General features: G+C 35.7%; 1 protein-coding gene and 1 pseudogene across 2 annotated transcripts in view; both read left to right on the forward strand.

Annotated features, from left to right (window-relative positions):
• LOC145222180 (uncharacterized) lies at positions 1-4,662 on the forward strand. The gene is made up of 6 exons (XM_080088231.1): positions 1-63; positions 992-1,091; positions 1,157-1,231; positions 2,820-2,955; positions 3,393-3,648; positions 3,893-4,662. The coding sequence occupies exons 4-6, from the start codon at positions 2,875-2,877 to the stop codon at positions 4,309-4,311; spliced, it is 756 nt and encodes a 251-aa protein (XP_079944357.1). The 5' UTR covers positions 1-63; positions 992-1,091; positions 1,157-1,231; positions 2,820-2,874; the 3' UTR covers positions 4,312-4,662.
• A 3,001-nt stretch (positions 4,663-7,663) lies between these two features.
• The window catches only part of LOC145222170 (uncharacterized), a 28,789-nt pseudogene continuing 10,601 nt past the window's right edge, over positions 7,664-25,851 (forward strand). Inside the window, exons 1-11 of the transcript XR_013859301.1 lie at positions 7,664-7,886; positions 8,591-8,675; positions 9,147-9,328; positions 10,105-10,185; positions 10,879-10,999; positions 13,154-13,189; positions 13,736-13,923; positions 14,411-14,546; positions 24,324-24,499; positions 25,162-25,224; positions 25,712-25,832. The product of XR_013859301.1 is annotated as an uncharacterized LOC145222170 (transcript). The remainder of the gene's footprint in view (positions 7,887-8,590; positions 8,676-9,146; positions 9,329-10,104; positions 10,186-10,878; positions 11,000-13,153; positions 13,190-13,735; positions 13,924-14,410; positions 14,547-24,323; positions 24,500-25,161; positions 25,225-25,711; positions 25,833-25,851) is intronic.

Raw genomic sequence — 25,851 nt, forward strand, 5'->3', positions numbered from 1 at the left:
TGATGAAGAACCTGAAGATGGAAAATTTCAATCTTTGCTTGGTGATTTCAACTACATGTTTAAGTAAGTTGTGTTTAAGTAAGTTACCATGGAAGTTAGTTGTGTTTATGCATATTTAAGTAAGTGATACTGAAGACCTACGCGATCCTGGCAATCAGCAAAAAACGGCTCCAGCAACCACGCAAGGGATTCACTTTCAATCCCAACAACTCGCAAACCAAACAAAGCTGAACAGAAAAACTGAAGTATATTAAATTATGGTATTATTGAGTTTGTTTAAGTTAAGTTGCCTTTAAAGTACGTATGCTGAAAACAAACATTAGATCGATGTTAATCGTGTTACGTTAGAAGGTAAACATATATTGTTACTTGGTAGGCACAATTTATGCCTTCTGAGGTTGCGCAACTTCAGTAGATTACCGCTTCAGAAAAGAGTTCTTTGGGAATTGGTCCCCGTTTTTACAAGCAACGATTTTGATTACCTGAGAGTCTGCTTATCTTGCAGCTGCAGTTTTGCCGAGTAAGCCAGATAGAAGCGGCGAAATCAGGAAACTACAAAGCTTTCCCTAATATTAGTCTCTCTTTCTGTCAAATGGACGGGTAGAGAAACCGCAAAAGTCGAAAGTTTGACCGGGTTTCGTTCTTGTACTTTCGGGTTTGGGCCTGCATACAATTTTGGACAAAGCGCCTTGCTGCTTAACGCGTCGTTTTGGACCAGAAACGAAATAGGCAACGGGACAATTTAGTGGCAGTTTGACGTGTGAATTACGTATTCAGTCTCGTGCGGTATAGCACATCTGTGCGGAAATTATCCGAAGAGATCTAATGACGTCATTAGGGAAATTCCCCCCCAAAAAATGATGGACCACCCCTTTAAAAATTTCTGGACACGCCCCTGCTCTGGGCCCAGTAGTTGGACAGGGTCCTTGCTTATTTCTGCTTATCAAAACTTTACTGTTTCTATATATTTATCTAAAATTATCCTGTTTAGGGGACTGTAACGTCGCCAACGTATACGGGGAAACCAATACAACTTCTTCGAAAGTTACCACAAAAACCGGAATCCCAACAGGAAAGCATACGATTCCTCTGTAAGTTCCGCCTTTCGTTTCCTTTTCCGAAATTACATCCAACCATATCCGCATTTTCTAAATAGGTTCTTCAAGTCAAAGCTTCGCCAACGCATTGAATGTCGTCACAACCTGACATTGACGTCACACAACACAATGACGTAAGCTCCTGAAATAAACGACTTGTTTGTGCGAACGCTTCATACAATGGCAAGTCCTAAAACGTTTAAAGATGTTTTCCGACGACGATTTTCAAGGTTATAAAATAAATTAAAAACCGAAGCAGAATTTACAAATAGTGAAAATGCTGACAACGATGTTTCTCATACACTGGCACTTGTTAAGTTAAAACCAGGGAGTCGAACCGTAACTGAACCCGAACCCGCGAACCGGTCTGAGCGGTTTAATTCGGTAAGTTCGAACTGAACCCAAAGTCACATTTCAACCGAATTCGGAGTTAAACCCTTTATTATGTCCTGTGAACCGGTTTGAACCGGGTAATTTGCTAATTTTTTTGTGCACTATGTATGTTTATTTTGTACTGTATAACCTGTTTGTAAAAAAAAAAAAATCAATGCAGAAACAAAAATTTGAAAATAAATCATTTGCCGTCCATATAGTTTTAAACTATTTGTTGCCTTTTGAAGAATTGCGTAAAATAGTAAAGCCTTACAGTATCTAAATGCATATTATCCGCTTTAAACGTGATGAAATAGAGTTTGGCAGTTCTTCCTTATTTTGATCTTGGTAATCTTGTTGCGAAAACAAACGATTGCTTGTTTTCGTTTCGCTGTAACCTCTGAATTTCCACGAAATATACAAACTTCCTTTAGGATTTCTAAAGAAAACACCCGTTAGTTTGTTGTTGTTGTTGTTGAAGGACCTTAGCAGCTGTCTGTACCACATTTTAGATCAGGGGTGTGTATCTAAGGGGCTATTGAATAAAGGTCGTCCGGCCCGCTTAGACGCTTGGCTTGCTAAATTGTTTCAACGCAGTGCTAGCAAATGAGTTATTTTCTTGTTTCTGAGCAAATTATTGCGCACAGTGGTATAATCCTGCTACCTAACGATGCGACTAGAATCAATTGCGAATTTTACTGATATCTGTAACTCTGTATAAACAAAGTATAACTTATGTTATATAAAGGTGTGCCTTATGGTTTAAATATGTTAATTGCTTGTAACTGCTGTTTTTTATACTTGTATGAACTCGGAAAACACCCACTTATGTAAGCTATCTGGTATAACCACCACGTTAATATATTTACTTATAATATTAGATCTTTTTTCGTTCGATACTAACGAAGTTTTTTTTGTAATTTAATAGATGGACTATATTATACAGTTTTGGCCGCAAGAATATGGGATTGAGGGTAACGGAAAGCGTAGGTAGCTAATTAAAATGGATTCTTTTCAGTGACATTGTTACAACTGGGGTTTATTGTACTAGATCTTTCAGACGTGTAACATTCGCTACAGTATTGCAGAAAAGGAAGTCTGTATTCTAAGACACCATATAGGTGAAACCTGTCAATCAAAGATTTTCCTAACCAGGAACTCTATTCTTTATCCAAGCACTTTATGCGCTAGCTTGCAGAGAACAATAAAACGTAGATATTTGAAGAGTTTGTTTTAACTGTTAATGGTTAAGCATGAAAACGTGCAGGAACATGACTCACACATGGTTTAAGTTAAAATCTTAATACAGGAAAACCTCTAAGCAGGCTGTGTTTTCTTTCTTTTTGTTAGACGAAGCTACAAGTGCAAATATACAGTGTCTTACGTGTATTTCAACTTATAAAATATGGAAACTTTCAAGTACGAATTTCAAGTGAAGCACTTTTGCATGAAAGATTGTTTATCAGATGCCTTCACATCGACCACAGTAAGTCACGTACTGGCAACAGAATGGTAATGCAAGTTTTGAATACATGCCATATAACGGCATCTAATCGAGTGATTAACTTGGTCTTGGCAGTTCGGTCTCTTATTTCTCTGTAGCTACAAAATACTTAATTTTGAAGCATGGTGTACGTGTATACATGACAAACTTAAAAATACGAAATAAAGTGATAAGAAAATAAAATTTGAACCTTTTGAATTACTCACTTTACTATAGGCTATGTTGTGGCTAGACAACGAGTTCCTACAGGTCAAAAATTATCTGTTGATGACCAAAATGTTGGCCAATTTAGAAAATTAAAAGTTAAACAACCATACAAAAATCATTACAAAAGATGTGAAACACTTTCTGGCTTACTTCTCAAACACAAACGCTTTAATAAAAACTTACACTAAAAATGCTATTTATTCTAATCCCAGCTTCCTGGAACCTGTGGAAAGTACGTCTTCTGGCTTTTTAAGTTGATTTCCTCTGTATATTGGATCACATGGTTCGTGCTGTATTGCGTATTTGAAGGCTCACATGGCTGGATCTATCTTAGCAACTGGGGGATGTTCATGATAACAATCTACTTTATATCGTCCTTTGCCATCGTGTCAGGTTCTTTGCTTTCAGGTCAATGTCAGAAAGTCAACGATGAAATGGAAAATCACTTACTTTTACAAACTAACAAAGGTAATTTGCTATGAAATGCCGTTCCTGTTGAGCTAAAGCGCTCGAAAAACTTTTTGTTTTAGGTTTAGAAAGGAAGTTTTGGAATATTTGCTAAAAGATTATGCAATAGAATGTTTATGAGTATTCAGTTTTGTTTTTGTAAGAAAAATTTAATTTTCTAAAAATGACAATCGGTACTAAACGTCGCTTTTTGTGTTTTGTTTATTTATAACCGCATATAAACAAAACTAATAACCTTTTTCAGAACAACTACGTTGGTACCATCGGTTGACTTGGGTCCTACAAATAATAGCATTGGATGGAGCTATACTAATAACCATATTATACTGGAGCGTAGGAAAGATGCCACTGAATGCTTTTCGCTTCAACAAACACGCAATGAACACAATATTTATGGTAGTTGACCTTTTTCTAATTAATATTCCTGTCCGATTCGTTCAATTTGTGTATCCAATGACTTTTGCCTTTCTGTATTCTTTCTTTTCGTTGTTATTGTACCTTACTAATTATGTGGCAAAAATTTACCCTTATATGAACTGGGCAATGCATCCAGTTGTTGCTGCCGCTGTTTGCATTGCGTTAAGTACCTTTGGCTGTTTTGTTGTGCATTTTGTTGTGTTTTTGCTTTACAAATTAAGGGTGTGGTTAGTTTCGAACTGTTAAACGCTGTAATATGCCAATTTGATTTTGTTGTGAAGCTAAACAGTTAACATAACGCTTGTAGGCATAGGCCTGGTACCCATATCAGATACAATTGCAAAAAAATGGACCCCATTCTTGGCAAATCACTTCGAGGAAGGCATATGTTCTCCCGTAAACAATGATTTATTCCCAATTACCTAGAATTTAAAGTCCAAATTTATAAATAAAATGTATATGCGCCTATTGTCTTACATATTTTCCGCAGTAAGCAAAATATTAAAAAACAACTACTTTGTTTTGTTTTCAACCAATTAAAACCACCAATGCTTGTGGTGTTGTCTGTAGTAGAGCAACGTTATTGTAAAGTACAACAGAAACGCTTAAAAAACTTCGCAAAAACCAATCCACCGGTAGTCGGACGGAAGTGTCCCCATCGAATGATGCGGCTAGACTTCGGGCTTCAGGCTATTCTAGTTAGTCCAAAGAAAATGATAAAATATACCATATGCTTTTCACCCAAAGTAGGCTATTGCGCCAGTTGTGGGTCGAATGATGTGAGCATTTAAATCTTTTTTTGTCAAATGAAACCAAAATTTCGTTAATTTTGTGCACTGAAAACTTTTTTATGATAAAAGCTTATATTGAACGAATTTCAAACACCTAGGCCTATGTATCTACGCAATACGATTATTGGCTATACACTCTTTATTGCAGTGGTTCTCAAAGTATGGGTCGCGACCCAAACATGGGTCGCGCATGGTCAAAAAATGGGTCGCGCTATGGTGATTCAATTTTGCACAAATGAACTATTACTGCAATAAGTAAACACAAACGAATTTACTTAAGGCAAAGATAAAGTCACATCACTCGACCACGTTGCACAGTAAAATGAACCAATCATTACAACATACAGACAATAGCCTTCCAATTTTACTGTTACGCACATGGCGATTGCAACGTCATAGCACGGGAAATAATAGGAAGTTAATCTTGCATCCCGGTAACTTAACGGGAGATGTAACAATTAGCGTTTAAGGATGGCCTCGAAATTGTAGTCCGTCTCGTTAATACATTTTTGATGTTTGAGGCTTGGGTCGTGAGATGTTCATACGGCCCAGATTTGGGTCGCGGTCAAAAAAGTTTGAGAACCACTGCTTTATTGGCTACACTAAAATAGTGTTTGCAGAAAATATTGGTGTATTTTCAACGTCGATCAAATAGACTGCCAACTACAATTTTAACTAAGTTACATGCTAACTATTTTTTATTTATTTACATTTACTGACTTGTTTAATCAAACTTAAATTCTCAAGCATATTTAAAAATATGCACATTATGGTTTGAACTACTTTAGACAAACCGTTACACAAAATGCATATGAACGAGAAGTTAAAGCACCAACAACTTCTCGTGTTTGCATGTAGGCATCAGATATCGGAAGTTTGAATGTCATTGTCTTTGGGGCTGTTGGTCGCTTAATGCAGCGGTCGACAACAGCCGGTCCGTGAGTAGTTCGTTACCGGGCCGTATAGGCTACTTTTCAGGTTAAATGCTTTGAAATATTTTGCCCGTGCATAAACTAATTTTTGCCTTTTTATGGCCCAATATTTGTAGTTTTTTTTAAGTCCGGTCCGTGATTAAATGTCAGGTTCAAAACGGGTTCGCAGTGCAAAAAAGGTTGCCGATCCCTGGCTTAATGGTTTTTTGGCTCCTCGAAATTTTTTTTCTCAAAAAATTTTCTCACGGTGCAAATAGGTGATGTAGGCCCATAAAATGCAAACGGTTGGTCATTGCACAACAAACGTGTAATTTCAGTTTAGACTTGTTTTTGTTTCACAATTTGTTTTCTTTCAGTTTTTAATTATCCGGTTGAACAAGATATACAGGTCTTCTGAAAAGCCTAAATAAACAGTTTAATTAAGTATTGTGTTTTTTTGTTTTTCATTGCAAATGGATCACCAATAAAAAAGTGCAATATGGTCATTGAAAAGCTCCGATACAATGGTTAAAGTACATCCAGTTTTAGGTACATCAGTTCCTAATTTTTCATAAGCAGACTAAGTATTGTGACCCAATAGTTTAATATCAAGAAAGCCATATGGCAGGGGTCGACAACCTCTGGCTCGCGTGCCAAGGTTGGCACTCGGGGTGATTTTTCATGCACGACAAACGACTTGCGTGTTTATATTGAAGTACTTGAGAGTCGTTGAGACTGTTACATTGCTTATTATCTGTTGTTTATCATCGGATAGTCTTAAAATCCAGCCTACACTCCCAAATATGCCTGCTTTCTGTTTACTGATGATATCTGGTCGCACGAACCACTATTACTCTGGAAAATTTTGGCACGCAAAGTCATTACCACATGGAAATAACAAGTTTTGGCACGAGTGGCTTAAAAGGTTGCCGCCCCATTTACAAGGGTCAAATGCTGTAAGTATTAAACAATAGTCAAATACAACTTTTGCTTGCCAATTCCGATAATTGCCACGTGTTTTTACTGTACGTTAATTTGTCTTAACATAAAAAGGCACCAAAAAATGTTCTAAACACGTCACTTATGAAATGTTTGCCGATTTATAAATCAGATAACACGTTTGGAAAAATCAGGAACAATTTGGTGCTGTTGTTACAAACAACGCACGTTTTAAAACCGCATAGGCACGAACGCAAACAGCAATTTGGCAAAAAATGCGTGAAATCTAATCTGAAGTGTCTAAAAACCATTGTCAATACAACGATCGTGCCGAGGTAACGTCTGAGTGCACACGATTTTCTTTTTTTGTTTTTGTGTTACGCTTTGGTGATTTCACGTTGTATTATTATTTTCCCATTACAAAAACCTTTGGGCCTGCTGAGGTTGGCGGATTTTGTATTGTGTTGTGATACAGCTTGCAAGGCTTAGTGCAATTGATTGCAGTTTGTTTTGTGATACTGCAATATGCAATTGTAAAATGGAAGCATACATAATCCATTGGGTGTTGGGCAATTTTTTTTTGTTATAATGTTTGTACAAACATAAGAAAAAATATTTGTATTCATTAAACAACCAATTGCTAGCACTAAGAAATATTTAAGTACTGCTCTTTATTTGAATTTATACAAAAATATATTTCCTGAAATGTTTGAATAATTAAGCATGTCGATTTTATGTTTTTTTGAGCTGATATATTTAGCAGTTATCTTATGAACAGATTTATGTATAGTGTTCCAGACCTTTTTCAATTTAGATGTTTTGTTTGTACTATTGTTATATATATATATCTGTCATTCTGGTCAGTTAAAAATCTTCAGTGTAATGTGATTTATTTGTTAATTCTTAGAAAGAAACTAGTTTCATTTTTTATTGGAAAATCCTTGTAATTTTTTATTATTATTAGAAATCAATGATCCTGTAACACATGGTAGGGTCAGTTGGGCAAATATAAATGATGAAAAAAACATATAGACTGCCCTGGTTGCCTTGCTGTGCTGTGGTTATTATAATATTTGCTTGTGCAAAAATTAGTACAGCATTTAACCCTTTGTCACCCACTACAGTTGCGAAGCCCGATGAAATTCCACATTATAACTGCTCCAAAAAGTGTGCCTTTCAGGTAAGATATTATTGACACAATATATATGTTTAAAAAACAAATTTTTAAAAACAATTGCTAACAGTATGCGACATTAAGACCAAATCATGTTTATATATGGTATCCTTTTTATATAGAGCTTCATAGTGTAAATGTAAAAAAAATGCCCTGCAGAATAACATTTTTAAGCAAATTAAATATGTTTGATTACTATTGTAATGTAGGGGTTCTTACCCAGGGTTATATGTACCCCTACGGGTACAAAGCAGGTATGAGAAATTAATCTTTTAACATTAATCGGTTAATGTACAGAAAAACACTAGCCACAGAATTAGATGTCAATTATTACATTTTCATTCACTTCTTTAAGTCACTGACTATGGGTATGAAGAAATTGTACAAAAGCCTAATGCAAAACAGGTTAAGAACCATTTGTTCTAATGTTTTGGTAATAAACAGACAGTGGCTGGCTGTAAAGCTGAGGGAAATCGTGTTAACAGTCGATGGGAAATCATGTTTTGTGGAACGGCACCTCATAGAACAATTGGGTTGTATGAATGGATTCAGTTCATTCTGTAAGGTGCTACTGTAGCATGAAAAAATGTCATATACTGTTCTGCAAATCAATTCCAAGTGGTTTAAAGCAGGCTTGAAACTTTATAAATGATCTCCAAAGCCATTATATCCAATACAGACCGTGTTAAATGAAATTTTCATTTTGTTAGGTTGTTTCTCAACCCCGCCCTCAAGCCAGTGCCTACTTCAAGTGTATGAATGAATGTGTACAGGCAGAATGGATTCTTTTTCAAAGTAAGAGTGAATTATATGACAAATACATTCCAACTAAACATGTTGTTACTATAGCTCCGGGATGTGCAACCTTTATGCTTTGACAGCCACATCACAGGTCCTTATTTTACCAACAGCTACCAAGTGTTTATATGTTTTAATACACATGTTGACGACCGCAGGTTGTGCACCCCTGCTATAGCTCAATGATACTAATTTGCTGCCAGTAAAATAAACTATAAAAGTGGTTAAACAAAACAAATACTAATTTTTACTTTTTACATTATTTGTTAGCATATCTGTATGATAAAAAAGAATTAAGTGATGTGTAATGCATAGTGTAAGGGTGCACTTTAGCATATGTTGGTTGGTCAATATAAAAACTTTGCACAAGTAAAAAATACTCCCTGTGGGTTGCACGACAATGATCGGAAATTGTGGCTGCAAACAATGTTCTCCTGTTCTTCTGGAACTTGATATTTCCTTTCGTAGATGGATCATGCGTCGCTGAATTTATGGTTAGCTCGGCTGGGGAGTCCATCACTTGCGCTCCTAGCGATGTAAAAGTCCATGAGTTTGATTTTGAACTGAAACCTGGTGGACCCCATTCTGGCTACTTGCTGGTTATTTGGCAGCCATGCACTGTTGGAAAAGATGCTGTAGAGGGCTACCAGGTAATTTGAAAAACGTTTACATTTGGTGCTAAACAAAGTTAAAAAAACATTCCTTTTTATTTGGAAGTAAATTATGTAAACATTTCCATGCTAGTGTTTTCCATGCCATGAGTCATGAAAGACTTTTGAGCCAAACATTGTTTTAAAAAAGTGCAACCTTCATCTAATGCAGCGATGCGTGTCAAATTACTTGTTGTTTCCATGTGTTAGTGATCTTGCGTGCCAACGTTTTTCTAACTAATAGTGGTTCGTGCCTGCAGATATTAATATTAAAGAGAAAGCAGGGTGTTTTGTGCATGTAAGGCTGTATTTTAAGACAATGACATGATAGAAATGAAGCAAGCAGTGTAACAGGTTAAATTGTTACTTCAATATAAACACGTAAATCGGTTGGTGAACCATGAAAAACCCCCTCGCGTGCCAACCTTGGCACGAGTGCCAGGGGTTGCCGACCCCTGATCTAGTGTTCAAAACTTGATGAAAAAATGCATAATAACAATAGAAATTCTTATTAATTGTATGTGTATTAATATCAGTCGTACTTATCATATTACAGTTGCAAATTTCCTCAATTTTTTATTATTTTGGTTTAAAAAGTGTGTGAACTAAAATGTATGTGATTTGTTGCTGTAAAAGAGTTTGGAAACGCTGTTTTAATACCAAGATTTGTCCGATTACCAAGTACGTTTAATTGCAAATAGCATTGTATTGGCCCTTCTTGCACTAAATAATCTCTGGAAACCAAATACACATTCACAACGATCTTCTTGTTTTAGCTTAATGTTCGGCCATTTGGAAGAGTACAGGCTGACTGCATGAACCTGAAGCTGTCCAGGACACTAGATCGATATGAACAGGTATATGATAAACTCGTTTGTAAGTTGGCCAGTTTGTTTAAAGTGGTAGTGTTGAAATAACAGTTCGAGGTGGTAAATCCTTGGACAATGATTCATGGAAGTGTGTTGAATGTTCATGTTAGTGACAATCACCAATTACGTTTTGGTGCTTACTGATATCACACAGTTATCTATACCAACACAACTGTCTAAAAGATTTTCTATGAGAAATACGTTATTTGTGGATATTTAAACAATCGCTGACATAATTATCAGTGTTTCTAACTTAACTATCAATTCTGAACCTAACAAATTGAATATATATACAAAGTATCTGTAACAATAAATCATGAGTTAAGATGAACATAAATTTACAACTGGGATTCGGCCAGTAGCGACCATGCAGACCAGCAATCACAGCACTCTCATTTATAAATTATTGTATGCCAGGTCTATTAAAGGCATTGTACTGAATCAGCCAGTCTCCAAGGCACCCCGGAAATGGCTTGTGCCATGGGTTCGAATCCCACTGCAGGCTAGATTTTTCTTGCCTATGCCTTGTCATATGGGAATGCTTGGTGACTGACTGATTCCGAATGACCCCTTCAATAGGCCTGGTGTACTATGATATTTAGAAACTATACATCCAATGCTATCAAACACGCTTTAAACTGCAGTAAAATATGGACCACCATGTATTGTATTTTTTTACAGATAACTTTTACGGCCTTGTACCCTCGAAAGCTTATTCAGGATCAAATACACAGTGGGTATTTATTAAGTACACCGCATGGCACTTCACTGAATGAAGCTGACTTCTTCTACAGAGCAAAAAGTAAGAGACACAATCAATATTGTGGTTTTTCTGATTCTCAGTGACATAATAAAGTACATTCTGTTGCCACGTTCTGAATGTTTAAAGTTCAAAAAGTAAAAACTATTAAACAGAACTAGAAGGAATTTTTTGTAGAGAAAACATTAATGCAAAATGTAATATTTAAAATTTTAACAATTTTGATTACATTTTTTCATTGCTTCAATGGAATATCTTTGACGATAATGAGGCCTTGCAGTTTTTAAGGTTTTAAGTTGAAGTACAAATTTATTAAGACATGCTGCTTTCATCAGAATTTCAAACTATTTTGATTGCATTTTCACAGGTTATAGTTGGTTTTGTCACTCTACTAGGATATTCTTAACAATAATGAGACTTTACAGTTTTAAAAAAATTAAGTTGAACTATACATTTATCAACTCATGCTGCATTCATCAGAATTTCAAACTATTTTAGTTGCGTTTTCACAGGTTATAGTTGTTTTTGTCACTCAAATAGAATGTTTTTGACACTAATCAGACCTTGCAGTCATTAAAATTCAGGTGAATGTACAAATTTGTACAGCCCAAGGGCATGAGTAAATTTCGTTGAAACCTGTGGCTTATAGTAACATCAAACAACTGTTTTGCATACAGCTTTTAATTTTAGAAAGTTCATTGGTAAATATACATGCAACCTATTATTAAAACAAGCATTTTTAAATCTTGCAAATTGTTTCGTTGAACTGTGTTGTGTTAATGCACAAACAATTATTCCCCCCAATGTTTTGGGTTTTATCCAGAAAAAAGCATCTAGATTTGAAAATATTTCATGACAGAACTCACAATTTTAATCCCATCAAGAATAATGTGTTAAAAAAGGAGGAATTTGTATTTCTTTATTTTGACCAAATCTTATGTGTTTTAGAGAAAATTTGGTTTGGTGGTTGGGGTTCTTAACCAGGGCTGTAAGACCTGTTCCTAGGGGGGCTCAATGGTGTATTGAGAGTATGAAATGATAGTTACTTGTGGAAAATACATAAGGGTTTGCGAAAACAGCTTGAATAATTAAAGTGACACCCACAGTGAAAACGGTTTGTTTAAGCGGAAAAACTTGATTAAACAGCACATAGCCTACTTTTGAATTGTTATTATTGCAGCAACTTAGTGGCTAAGACCAGTTTATAAGTTTTCTCTTATTTTCTCAATTTCTGTTTATCCTCGAACTATTAATGAGCGATATATGCTCAGACTTATGAATTGCTTCTTAATTTCTCGTTAAACATGCGGCTGTGTAGATCAGTTGCACTTTTAAGCCAAATTTTTGACATAATAATTCACTGTAATTTGTCCGGTTTGGCAGCCATGTGCGCCCGTTTGGTATACACTTAACTGGGCTATAGACCCATTAAAGCTATAATGCCAACCCACAACAAGCAACAATGTATTACGGACGTTGGTTGTTACTGTTATAGGTTACATCTGGTCGTATGTAACATGTGCAACTGTTACTTCCTGTGTGCATTATGCAAATTGCATTTTAGCGGAATTGACTATAGTGACAGATGAAATAGATAGATACAAATGGTTTTGCTAAAGTCAATTCGTGGTAAATCAAGCCAAGACTTCCATCAGGAAAAAAGGCTGAACAATTTGTTTTTACAATGTACTGGTTCTTTAGAACAGGTCTCGGCAACATTTTTTTGCACTGCGGACCTTTTTTAAAACTGAAATTTTATCGCGCACTGGCCTTCAAAAACTAAAAACAATTCGCAATAAAAACGTTTAAATCAGTTTATTAATCTCGTGAAAAATGTGCAGGGGCAAAATGTTTTAAAGCATTTAACCAAAAAGTATACGGTCCGGCAACGAACTTCTCGCGGGCCGGCGGTTGCCAATCACTGCTTTAGAACAAAAAACTTCGTCGTATAGAACGTATATATCTGGTCGAAAGTTGTATTTCAGTCTGTTTTTTTTTTCGGTCTGTGGTAGAGCCTGGCTTCACAAAAAATTCGGGTTTCAGGCTTGTACTTTCGGGTTCGGACCCTTAATTTCGGTCCACTTGCAACTCCAGGTCTAAATATTTGCACAAGGGCCATATTTACTTGCAATCGGACTTATTTTAAGGACAGGCTTTCCTGTTGTAAAACTTTCTAAAAATCGTTTTGTTTTTTAGGTTGTTCGAATTTAAACATCAACGAATGCAACTGTCGTAAGTATTTCAGGAAAGCAATTATAATTTAGTAATTACGATAAAATAAACTAATAACGCCGGGCCTGTTGCGCCATAATAAGTCAAATTGGCCTAATGATTCTCATGCCACAAAGCAATGACTTATAAAAATATATATCCTGTGCTGGGATTCGAACCAACGACGGGAGTTTTGCCGAGACTGGACGTTTACTATCTCTGTGAACTTCTTTTAATTTGTTCTTTATTTTGTTTAGAACTCTTTACACGAATCTGTTCGATAAAAGGACAAAATTTGGGTTTATTAAACATTTAAGTACATAATTTTTGTGATTTTGTAGTTTTCCTTTAAAAACATTGTTCCGGTAAATATTTTGTACGATCTCCTTTAACAATATATGTCTTTGTAGCAACTCAGTTCAATAAAACGTGAAAAATTTTGCTGTATTAAACGTTTAAGTACATAACTTTTGTATTTTTATAGTTTTCCTTTAAAAAAGTCTGCTTCCGGAAAAAAAAAATATATATATTTTATACGATCTCCTTTAACAATATATTTCTATGTAGCAAATGACGTCGTCAGGCAGTATGAGCATCCCAATGTGACAGTTAAGGGCTACACAGTCAACATCACGGCTTCACTGGTTCCCGAATGCAAATATGTTGAATATTATCATCTGTTTGTCGGGTTTAAGCTTGTGAACCAACTATCTGGAACATGGATCCATTATAAGAATTTCTTTACTAGAAATTTGGTACGACCAGTTCGAAAAACTGCATGTGCTAAAATTGTATTAGAATAAATCGATCAATAACCGCAAGTTGTTGGTTTAAAAATTTCTTAACTGTGTAACGTTCACTATTTGCCATGTTTTTCGGAGTGCTCAATTTGACCGAGTTATTGAAGTTTTAAGCTTTTTTAGCTTAAAGGGAGTTACTTTTGACCAAAAACGTTATGTACATTAAAAAAATACATCAATATTTTTGGGTAATTTAGTACAAAAAAAGGGAAACACTGTTACTGGAAAAAAGTTTCTGATACTTGTTGCCAAATTTTCTTTTCACATTTTGCTTCTAAAAATATCTTTCCTAAAGTAAAAAAAATATTTGCATTTCGTAAACAACATTTGTTATTCAAAAAGTGAGTATTAACAATATACAAACATTCCGCCGTGCCATTACCAAATTTCCTTATTCAAATAGAAAAACAAAATGTTTGAAAACAGTCTTTAAACTTGACAGGCTCCAGGTGAAATACCAACGTACACATTTCACCCTATCTACCCGGTGTTAGAAGGAGGGAATACGACGGCAGGGGTGCTGGCATCTACCAGTCATTTACGTCGGGTTGCGAGAAGTTACTTTATTCACATTGCTGGTGGGTACTAACGGTGCTAAAAGTTTTATGCATGTTGTAAAAGGAACTTTAGCAGAAAGCAAATTGCCTGATTTTACCGATTAGGCTTTACATGATTTGCTTGAGTGTTGCAGTCAAGTTCGCATTCGAAATGTGATGTCAATTTGTACCCAACGTTGAAAAAAGTTTTTCTCCTAGTTTACTGTTTTTTCTGATAAAGGTACCACATTACATTTTAAATCTAGCGTATTTTCTTTGTTGTTGATGAGATAGTGGAGTTTCCGATGCAAAGGGGATTGATATGGTTACTCTAAAAAAACTCGTTGGTTTGCAAATCCACGTTGGTTTGAAAAATGGTTACACATGGTTGATCTGGTTACTCTAAAAATCTCGTTGGTTTATAAATTAACGTTGGTTTGCAAAAATGGCTATACATGGTTGAACTGGTTACTTCAAAAAATCTCGTTGGTTTAGGCAAAAATAGTTAAAATCCAATAAACTAGATAAGCGTCGCTTCGAAAGCTTAAAGCAAATTATAATTTACAGTATGTACAGTGTCACCGTGCATCTCATTTCCACCTCATCTAGTTACCACCCCTAAACGCGTGTTCGTGAATTTGCTCACTCAGAATGGCTGTCACGTTGTTATATATACCCACAGCAGGTTTTTGCAGCAAAGCATTGCAGCTTAATAATTGGTTCGGTCAACTAAACGGTGTGATATATCGCGCTTCGGGTTAAAAAACGTTAACATAAAATGTGAAAATGTTGTATACAGTAAACCTTGATTGACCTGGATTTGGTTAATCCTGATCTTCGCTTAATTGGGAAAAACTTGAGGTACAAATAATTTGTTATGTGGTAAGGCTTTAATTGTAATCGGCATCGGTTAATCCGGTTCTTCGCTTAATCGGGACAAATGTTTGGTCCAAACCTGTCTGGATTAACCCAGGTTTACTGTACCTTAATTTTGCACTGAAGTTTCAATCCATGTTCTGAGCATGCTTTGTGTGCAATAATGATACACTTGACTGGATAAAGCTAGTCATAAACACCTAATTTGTATGTAGAAGTGCGTTAGCTTTTGTGTGCTATGATAAAGATTTCAGTTTTGTTGCGTTTACGTAGGGGTCGCCATTCATCAGATCATGTTTTTTGGAAGTTGATATTGACTGGCCACAAAATGATGTTGTGTCACTTATTTCGTGACCTGCGTAAAATATGTAAAACACGACTGTTGTTGTATTAGGTGCCTAAGTGCTCTAATTATTCCGCAAATAAGTTCCTGATGTGACCAGCCTTATAGAAGCAGTGTTGAAAACCAGAGGCCCAACCAGTTCCGAAAATTGACCAAAACTTGATTTTTAACAGCCGAATTGGGCCTGAAAGTTGGTAAAATAAGTGCACCAATGAGCACGAATGTAGAGTCAAGCCAAAATCAATCCCGTTCTATTTAAACTCAACCCCGAATGCGACTTTTTGTTGAAAAACAGAGCTCAAGTTAGGCCCTATAGTTGGTAAAATCTTTGACACAAATGAGGCCGTTAGTTGAAGTCAGGTCCGAATCTAGTCGATTTTTTTGTTACTAAGCCCGAACCCGACCCGAAAGCCCGGTCCCACTTAAAACTTTGATTAGATTTGTGGCCATACCGTTTTGTACTAAGCGCTACATTTCTATAGGTTATACTTCATGCACTTTACTCAATTTTCTGACAAAACGGTTTCCCTAAAAACGTGACATAATAGTTTGGTTGTTTTATCAGTGTGTTGTGTGTTTTTGCCACAAGAACTGTTCAGTTTTAAGTGTAGAACATTGAGTCGAAAACCCATCTTAACTTCACAACCCATACCCCACAAAAAAGCGTTGTGGAAGAGGTCGGTAACCTTATTGCACGCTGCGCTCCAATTTGCTTGTTATGCCGTAATTGTAATGGCTTAGCGTGCCAACATTTTGTGGTTTGTGCTAACTTAATTTATGATAGTATCCAGAGAGCAGACAAATAAGTACGTATAAGGCCTATAGGTCTATTTTTTAAGCTTATTGCATTACAACAAACTAAAAACAAACAATATAATCAGGGAACACACTGTTTCTGGTAAAATATAGCGATATGTCAAGGCTCGTATAAAAGCAAAAACTGTTTAAAAACGTTCGTTTCGTTTGGAATGAAGGTTTAATTTTTCGGTTGTCCTTGTTTAATTACTTGAATATGAACTCGTATAGGTTAGCTTGTCATAAAAAAAATCACCTCGCGTGCCAACTTAGCAATGTACTTAAATATGAAGTCAGAATCGTTCGGCGTGCCTTGAAAAATCACCTCGAAGCATTAGCACGTGTGCCAAAGAGACAGATCCCTTTTAGATTTGGGGAAATGAATGCGAAACTGATTGGAAATACGAGCTTTTAGATAACTTCCTTTAAACAGAAAATTGCAACATGACCCAACTGGTTAGCATGCCGTACAAGTCGGTGTCTGCCATAGAGAGCCGCTCCCCTGAGTTTCGATAGACCCATACGGAATACAACACTTTTAAGGACTTCGTTAAGTCACGTAACTTACCAGCTGAGATGTAAACTTTAAAAATATTTGTTTTTTGCGCTCGGGACAGAGTTTTAAGTCGGGCCGGACTTTTTGGGTCCGATTTGGGCATAGGTTACAATAAAACAGGCTTAATTCGCGCCTGACGTTACACTTGGCATCATTTATGGCACAATTTCGTCAACTTTGTAGCCTAATTTGTTATTCATTAAAAAAATCTGCTTGGAAAGGGGTTTCGGGCTTGTGCTTTCCAGTTCGGGCCCAAGGTTTAGGCTAAAGTGGCTAAATTTGCATTTTTTTCGTAAAACTTAGCAAATTTATCCGTTTGGTTTAAAACACCTCGTTGATGTCTTAAAGAAATGAAATATAATATTTTGTTAGTATTGAATGGTTCAGTTTAGGTCAGGATTGTACTTCATATTCGCTGTGTTGTGTTTTGAACAGACTAATTCCGATAGTGTTGCGTGTGTTTTTCTTTAAGTGAAATGTGGTAAATCTATTCTTTGCTTCCTATTTATACAGATTTGTGTGGCAAATTGGTATATATGATTCCATTTACTTTATTTTCATTATAACCTAGGCACCATACGGCATAAAAACGTTTGGGCTTAGTTTTTACACCAATTCTTTAGATTGTTTTTCTAACAAATGTGCCTACTATAGACAACTAATAGTCGCTTTGCCAAGTATGTAAAACACGAATTAAAAAAACGTGAATTTACGCTTAATCAGAATAGTAGGCCTTCGAGAGTTGATTGATTCGTCACCGGTGATTTTTGTCTCGATATTCTTCAGCATTTGCTCTCTGTGTTGCTTTTGGCAGAAAAGACACGAAACTCCACAAATTTGTCATTATTTTTGCAAACAGACCTTTAAGGGCTCATCAGTGCAGCTGGTGACAAGACATGGGGCATATTGGCTAGTGTATTTTCGCTGTGGTTTATGCCCAGTGGTGGCATCGAACAGAGTTGGTGAAACGAGGCTGTTTAAACTGAGTGCCCTTGCCTGGCTTGCATTGGGTCTCTATAATTACACTTAAATTGTGAAAGTTTATTGTCATAGTAATGCATATCCTTGAAAAGTGCGTTGGTCAACATGAAAAATTTTTTTTGTAGCCACACAGTTACTCGCAGGGCGTTTCTCCTTTCAAAAGTTAAATTTGTAACTAGATATCCTATTCAAGTCAGTTAGGACGCCTGCTACACAATACGGTAATTTTACTGATAAAAGAAAACCATCTCATAAGTGAAAATTAAACGCAAATTTATTTCACGGTTTGCCACGTTAAATATTTTGGGGCCTGTATTCATATTTACGAAACTGTTTGGCCGTTTTTAATTCCCAATTTGCATAGAGGAAGCCCGATGAAGTTTCTATAGTGAATCTAATTATCTGGTGTCCGATAACGGTTTTTATTTTTTGCGTGCAAAGTTTTGTCAAATATATTGTGGCACATTTGTTTAACATTTGTGCAACGTTTAAAATTGATTTTTTGAAAGGTTTTGAACACAAGTAAACTTAGCATTCGTGGAAGAGTTTTTACATTTTTCAAGTGGTAATTCCTGTTGCAAATTTATGAGTACTTAGAAAGAATATTATTTCTAAGAATATTAACGTGGTCGTTTTGCTTGTGTGGTATCTCATCGGTTAAGACAATTTTTTTTTGTAGTAACGTTTGAGCAATAAAATTTTTTTCTTATCTACGGTAGTTTTCGTTTTCTATTTTTAAGGTCCTATTGTGTATCTTAGTTTTCTACAAAAAATAGGCTTAAAACTTGTTTTAAAACTTCGGGGTTTAAAGTGTTTGTTTTTTCGATGTTTGTCTGGTGTTGATGTTTAAATTCTCAAAAAGGGCAACTTTGCTCGTTAAAACTGGCCCCAAAACTACAAAGTTCATCAACACTTTGCCCAATGCTGAACCAATTTTACTGTATATTGACTGCTAGTAAAAATGCGTACTTTTAAAATACAAGGATATCGTTAAAACAAGATTTTACAACTCGGCCAAAAAAAAAAAACGCAACCGACAAGTCATAAAAACAACCCGCAACTCGACAAAAAGGAGCCCAGTTGGGCGGGAAAAGCGCCACCCTGACAAGACTGGTGTTGACCCTGAACTTGAATCAACTCAAGTTTGCGCAAAAACGCCGGGGGCGACCGCCTCAGTGTCTGGAAAATGAAATGGTTCGGAATTTTGTTGACAGGTTATTTCTCAAACTATGGCTACTTGAAGTTTCATTTACTGTTTTTTTTAAACCCACAAATAAAGTCCAATGCAATAAAGAAAAATATCCCTATAAAATGTTGTTTAATCATGTAACCATGTAATACTTTTTTAACTGACAAAAGAACCATACATACAAGCTATTGCTGCCAGGCATAATATCAAGTTTATAGAGCTCTTCTGGTTAAGTATTTGTACTACGCGCATTCAGTGTTATTTACGAAACTTCGGAATAAAAATACTTGCCAGAAGGGTAAATACGTAAACTGTATTAATCCAACGTTAGCAAATCACATTAAAAGTCATATTTTAACAGCCAAGAGACATTTCTTCTGGCGTTTATTATTTATTTTAAAACGATTCCTCATGGAATGGATAAAAATGGTGCACCTTGCACACATTATTCATTATTTTCTCTTAATTGCCGTTTTCGTGCGTTGCGCACTGGTTAAGTAAACTTTTATTTCACTACAAAACGAAAAAAACAAACCGGTAAAAACATTACAATTCAAGAAAACGATTAGGACAAATAATTTGCCATCTATTCTTGGTTTTGTCAGTAGGTAAATGCCTTTGTCATAAAAAGTAACCATTTCATCAATGCATAATATATCTTCACGTACAACTGGTGCAACGCAATAACAAAATAACAATAAGGAATTAAAAATAGGCCGATTTTATTCTAAACCAGTGGTTCCCAACCTGGAAAAAAATTGAAAACTTGAGGGGAGGAATTTACTTTAATTTGTAAATGTGGTTTGTAAATAGACACTTTAGATCTGGGAATATAACCTGTGACGTGATAAAAGACCCAATTTTAAATGCTCTTTGTATGGTTTAGCATCTACTATGTTGGAGAGGACTTAAAATGTTTTAAATTGTTAAGTGAGCAATTCGTCCATAAAGATTGGGAGCCACTGTTCTAAATGTTGAAATTTATCGATTTTTGGCATCACAAATACCTGGAACAACCGTAATTATGACGTAACAAAGTAAAATTGGCGCGCTAATATTTAAATAACGCTTAAGGATGTGACTAAGAAATTGTCCCCCATTGAGTTTTCGATTAAAACTTGTTCGAAAGTTCTCGAAAATTGACGGGACGGCTAAACAATACATGGTAGTGGCCACCTAAATATTGGGCAGCTTGTTTACGTTTAAATGTCGTTAAAAAGAGCCTTAATCTACAAAACGGAGATGCCTTTTTGCTTTACAATTTACAATTACACCACCTTAAGCACAAACTTTTTTGTTTGTTACCAATGAAACTGTTTAAACGTTTTTTAAAATTTGGTTAATAATCGTTTAACATAAAGCTGTTTAACGTATTGGCGTTTTTGCAGTGAATTTTTTAGGTTATGTAGCATATATGTTTGTTTTGCTCATCCAAAAAAACGCGGTAATTCTATTATTCAGCAAATTATTGTACAAGTTTATAGAGCTCTTCTGGCAAATTTTAAAATACATTTGCCAGAAGACCTCTAAAAACTTGATATTATGCCTGGCAGCAATAGCCTATGTATAAATTGTTGTACAGTTTGAGAAAGCACAATTTTGTTACACAGTATGAAAGACAAAATGAACAAATTCTTTGTTTGTTTATGTTGTAAACTATATAAGGTCCCCAACTGAAAGGCAAAGATACCACCTTGCCTGTTAGATCCAAATTCGAATTGTTACATAACAAACAAGCCCTTCTTGTCATGTTGTTTTGAATTGTAAGTTAATCGCTAATTCATCATCAAGTATGATTCCAACTTTCATTGTTGTTGTTACTGTTTCACAACGAGTCATAGGGTCATCGCTACGTTTTGTTAAGCTGGCGTCTTCACTCGCTGTCAAAACACGCCGGCGCCGCTTATGACGTCACATAAAAGTGATTGTGACGTCAGCGGTCAGCTGATCGTACGCAGGAAGCCCGCACAGGAACTGATTTGCATGTATTTGCCCCATTGGCAAACACCTAAGGACTTGTATTGCTGTTTTTATTGGTATTTGTGGTGGCAGATTGGATACGTGAATAATGAATGGACAAGTTTCTCCGTGTGGTCAAAAAAAATACGTTTTGCGGTGTTTTACGTGCAAAATAAGTATTTATTGCTTTGTAACAAACAACTTAGGCATTTAAAGCTGTGTTCACAAACCTTTTTGTAGTACAGGATTGCTATAATTTTTTCAGGCTTTTGTCTCACTATGGAAAATTTTGCTAAGACTAACAATGAAAATGCATCAGTTTTAAACAAAAATGAAAATAATTGTAAATCATTTTTTCCCTCTCAAGTAAAATCGACTTCAAAAAAGTCCATCCTATACCTGTTTGTACAACCTTCTTTAACTTTTATAAAGTAGTGTTATAATACCTGACGATACATTGAGTGAGATTTCTAATAAATACTAACAAAGTGATTGATGCAAGAAATGCATTTTTTGTTGTAATTTTTCATTCAAAACGTACATCTTTTGACTTAAAAAGATACCACTTGCCAATTTTTGAACCAACATAACCTCGAAAAACACCTCGAAATCCCCTTTTGATTGTTGATCGCTCATACATCGATCAACAACCGAGTGTATTCCGTATTTGGTTGAGTTTGGTGTCCAGAGTTACAGTATGACGAAATATCCGGTTTCACATCGATTTGTGATTCAAAGAAAAAGTTTTTGTGTGTGAAAAACGTGATGAAATGTGCATTTTCTTTTTTTTGAATGATGCAAATGTTTTCAGATCCAACTTTGTGACGTCAGGGTATATCCGTTTGCGGCATTATTACGTCAAAAGGTCTAATATATTTTTTATGTAAAGTTTGCAATATTTGTTGTTTGTCAACTTACAACTTACAGAGTTGTAAGTCCGACCGGGATTTGCGGGTCGGGTTCGGTTTGCAATAAAACGGGCTTGATCCGGGCCTGATTTTGAAATAGGCATCATTTTTGTCGTTTTCTGCCAACTTTTGAGCCTGATTTGTTTTTTTGTGTGTTTTAAGGGTGGGTTGGAACCTAATTTCTTCGATGTACTTATGGGTTTGGACCCTTAGTTTAAGCCGGTCAAGAAATTTGTTACCTGAAAAAAAACTAACAACTAAGTAAAACGTATATAAAAAGATAAAAGCTTCGCGTTTTATGCATTTTGATTGACGTGAAACTAAATAATTTTAATCAATACACCATGTGGCTAAAATTCAATTTATAATGAGTACAGTAAGTTTAAGTATGTGTACCCCAAAGGTGATTTTTCTCATACTGATATTAATTGTAATCATTGCATTATTGTAGCGAAAGACGTATGTATGTATAGAAAAATACTGAAATATAGTTGTTTAGGCATTTGCATAACGTAAAACTCAATAATCAATTCATCATGTGGCTGAAATTCAATTTATAATAAGCGCAGTAATTTTGTATCCTTCACCCCAAACGTTATTTTCTCTTTACTAATGTCGATAAGTAATGTATTGTTGTAGCGAAAAATCAGTTATAAGTCACATAATCCCCTTGTATTTATTCGTGCTAGCGTGGTGTGAGAAATTACTCATGATTCGGAGAAAGTCTTACGCTTGGCACGTATGTTATGCCCGGCGCTCTTACCAAACCTGATTACATCTGACCTGAAATCAGATGCATGACTTTCTTGGTAATACGCTCGATAAGTTTTTGCGGTGTTTGTGATTAGGTAATATCTTGATCGGATGCAAAAAATAGGCGACCTTCAATTATACTTTAAAGCAGTGGTTCTCAAACTTTTTTTCGTTGCGACGCCTCTGGAAAAGTTTTTTGGACTTGCGACGCACCAGCAAATAAAAGTTAATAATAAAACTTATTATTAAAGTTAGGTATTGATACAACAACAAAAAGCCACGAAACGAAACTATTTTGCGACGCCCTTGGAAATTTAAAACGACGCACCAGGACGTCGCGACGCACAGTGTGAGAACTACTGCTTTAAAGCACCCAAAATTGTGCCTAAAAGTTTACCAAAATCTTTTTAACAAAACGTAAATTTAATACCATTGCACCTGCTTTGTAATATAGACTGTTCAAAAAAATGTTATTACATTTAAGACAAAAACATAAAATTTATAAACTATTTTTACTCCTGTGTGCTTTTAACCAATGCATTTTGGCAAAAAATGTTTTTGTTGTTGGTCAGCTGAAAATGCATTTAAATTTGGAACAATATAATTTCGTGGCATTGCAAACTGTGTGTGGCATTCAACTACATGCGGCCGTTATCTTAGATATTTAAGAAGCCTTTTCCCTACAAATTACACCCATTTTAAAGGCTTCAAACCCAGCTCAATTCCCGTTGCAAGCTTTGTAGTTTCCCCCACTTAGTCTATTCCAACAGCTTGCTACGCTGCATGATAAATAATTCATAAGGTTCCGCTAAAATTCCTTTTTTTACGTATTGGGCAGAAATTGAGGGGGTATGTGGCTGATCTTGACCACGTGTTCATTTTATCGATCGTTTGTTGGCTTTGACCAATTTTCCTGTCCCGCCAAAAACACGTTAATTGATTCGGGTCGTTTGGGATTGGTTGAAAATGTAAAACTGTTTTTATTCGCAATGTTGTTGTTTAAATCTGTAGATAAAATTGCACTAATTTAACAGTTAGGTTAAATTGTTTGGAATCGATTTAGCTGTTTAGATTCGATAATAATTTTTGGTATTCGATAAACGTTCTGGTAAGCAAATCAATGGACGCTTTAGTCAAGGATTCAGGATATTCCAGTTAGATTCGGTTCAATTTATGTCGGGTACATGAACAGATGATGTCCATACGCGGACAGATCAGGACTATACGCGTCAAGAATCCGTATATTCTAGTTAGATTCGGTTCAACTTATATCGGGTACTTAAGCTCATGTTATATGTATGCGGACAATTCATAACTGTACGCGATAGTCAAGGATCCGTATATTCTAATTGGATTCGGTTCAATTTGTATCGGGTACATGAACATAAGCTATAATAAAACCAGTTAATATTAAAAAATCTCTCTGTGACATCACCATCACTTCTATTACGTCATACAGCTTGGGTACCGCCATTGCCACGTGTTGAGGAGTTGGACACCGGAGCAATTGAAGTTTCCTTTCAAATTTCACCACCAGAATACAACGTTACCCATTTTGCTGTCAGACTTAATAAACACCCTCAAAACAACGCCGAATTTCAAGTCCTCCAATCGCAGAACGCTACGTTAGACATGGTATGTATATATTGCTTGATAGTGTGCAACTTTATCGCAAGGGATAGTTTGAATATGCAAAATTAAAAAAAAAATCATCCCTGTATGAAAGGATATTGTGCATTTTCGATTATCCAGCCAATTTCGGAGTTGGGTCAAATTTTTTGCGAACAGGCAAAAAAAAAACATAATCAAACAAATTAATTCCGGACGTTAAGAGTGTTTTTAAAACTTATTTCCGCACACAGATTTTACGCCCAAATTCCGGACATGTCCGGGAAATTCCGCACGTCTGGTAACCCTAGTTTAAAACCACTTCAGTCACACATTTTTTGGCGAATTTCATTCAATTTAAGATGCACCACCGTCGCAGCATGATCCTAAAGTTTCAATTACACCTGTTTCCTTACAGTAGTTTGTTGCATATCGATAATTGAGACAAGACACATTGCCTTCAGATACCCCGAGGCCTAAGGTGTCTTGCATTTTTCCTATCTTTCACCTCAGGTCGTGACTGTGCGGTCGAATTATGACAAAGTCAAATTAAAATTGCGGGGTCACGAAAGTCACTTGGGTTGTTGCTAATGCTTACGGTTAAAGTTTTTTACCGCAAAGATGGCATCTTCGCCAGATCGCTTTTTAAGAGCTTTACTTGAATGTCAATGGGTGCTTATTTTTTGCAGGCTAAAAATGGAAACATTACTCTACAGTTTTACAATGTTGGAACTGGATTGCGCAGCGTTCAGGTATATTGAAATACTGTTTTTTGTTTTATTTTTAGATGGTTTTGTATTTCCGAAAAGCCTAAATTTTTATTCACATGACTTTTTCCTTTGAGATTGTTGAACAACCCTTTGCGCACTAAGCCGTTAAAATTTTTCAATGTGAATGCGAGCTTTTAAATACATTCGATTTCAGGTCTTTCGGACGCTTTTAATAGTGCTTTCCACTTTTAGTTTTTGTATTTTTCAGGTCTTCTTAGGTGTTACTATACTAATATTATTAAATTTATTAGTAAAATCCCAAACGCGAGACTTGGAATACATTTATTTGCGAGCCATTTCAATGTTTTCAAAAGTGCTTTCCACTTTTATCTTTTGTATTTTTTTAGATTTTTTTAGTTGTTACTAATCTAATCCTAATATAATTAATACCCAAGTCCCAAATGCCAGAGTTATAATACATTTCCCATTTAAAAGTTCCTTATTCTAAGCCTTTGTGTATATTTTTCAGATTCAAGAAATGCGTGTTGGCCATCCAAAAGGCCACCAAAGGTTTCTTTACAAAGTATTTCAGGATCCTGAATGGGGGCCCGGTGCGCAGATACGCATTCTTACACCATGGGAAAGATTCAGTGAGTATCCAAATTTTTG

The sequence above is a fragment of the Phallusia mammillata genome, chromosome 4 (assembly GCF_965637545.1).
Source record: "Phallusia mammillata chromosome 4, kaPhaMamm4.hap1.1, whole genome shotgun sequence".
Taxonomy (NCBI): Eukaryota; Metazoa; Chordata; class Ascidiacea; order Phlebobranchia; family Ascidiidae; genus Phallusia; species Phallusia mammillata.

Coding starts and splice junctions, on each gene's coding strand:
- LOC145222180 (XM_080088231.1), top strand. CDS start 2,875: ATGGAAACTTTCAAGTACGAATTTCAAGTGAAGCACTTTTGCATGAAA. Junction 2,956..3,392: donor ATGCCTTCACATCGACCACA/GTAAGTCACGTA, acceptor TTCTAATCCCAG/CTTCCTGGAACCTGTGGAAA. Junction 3,649..3,892: donor ACTTTTACAAACTAACAAAG/GTAATTTGCTAT, acceptor AACCTTTTTCAG/AACAACTACGTTGGTACCAT.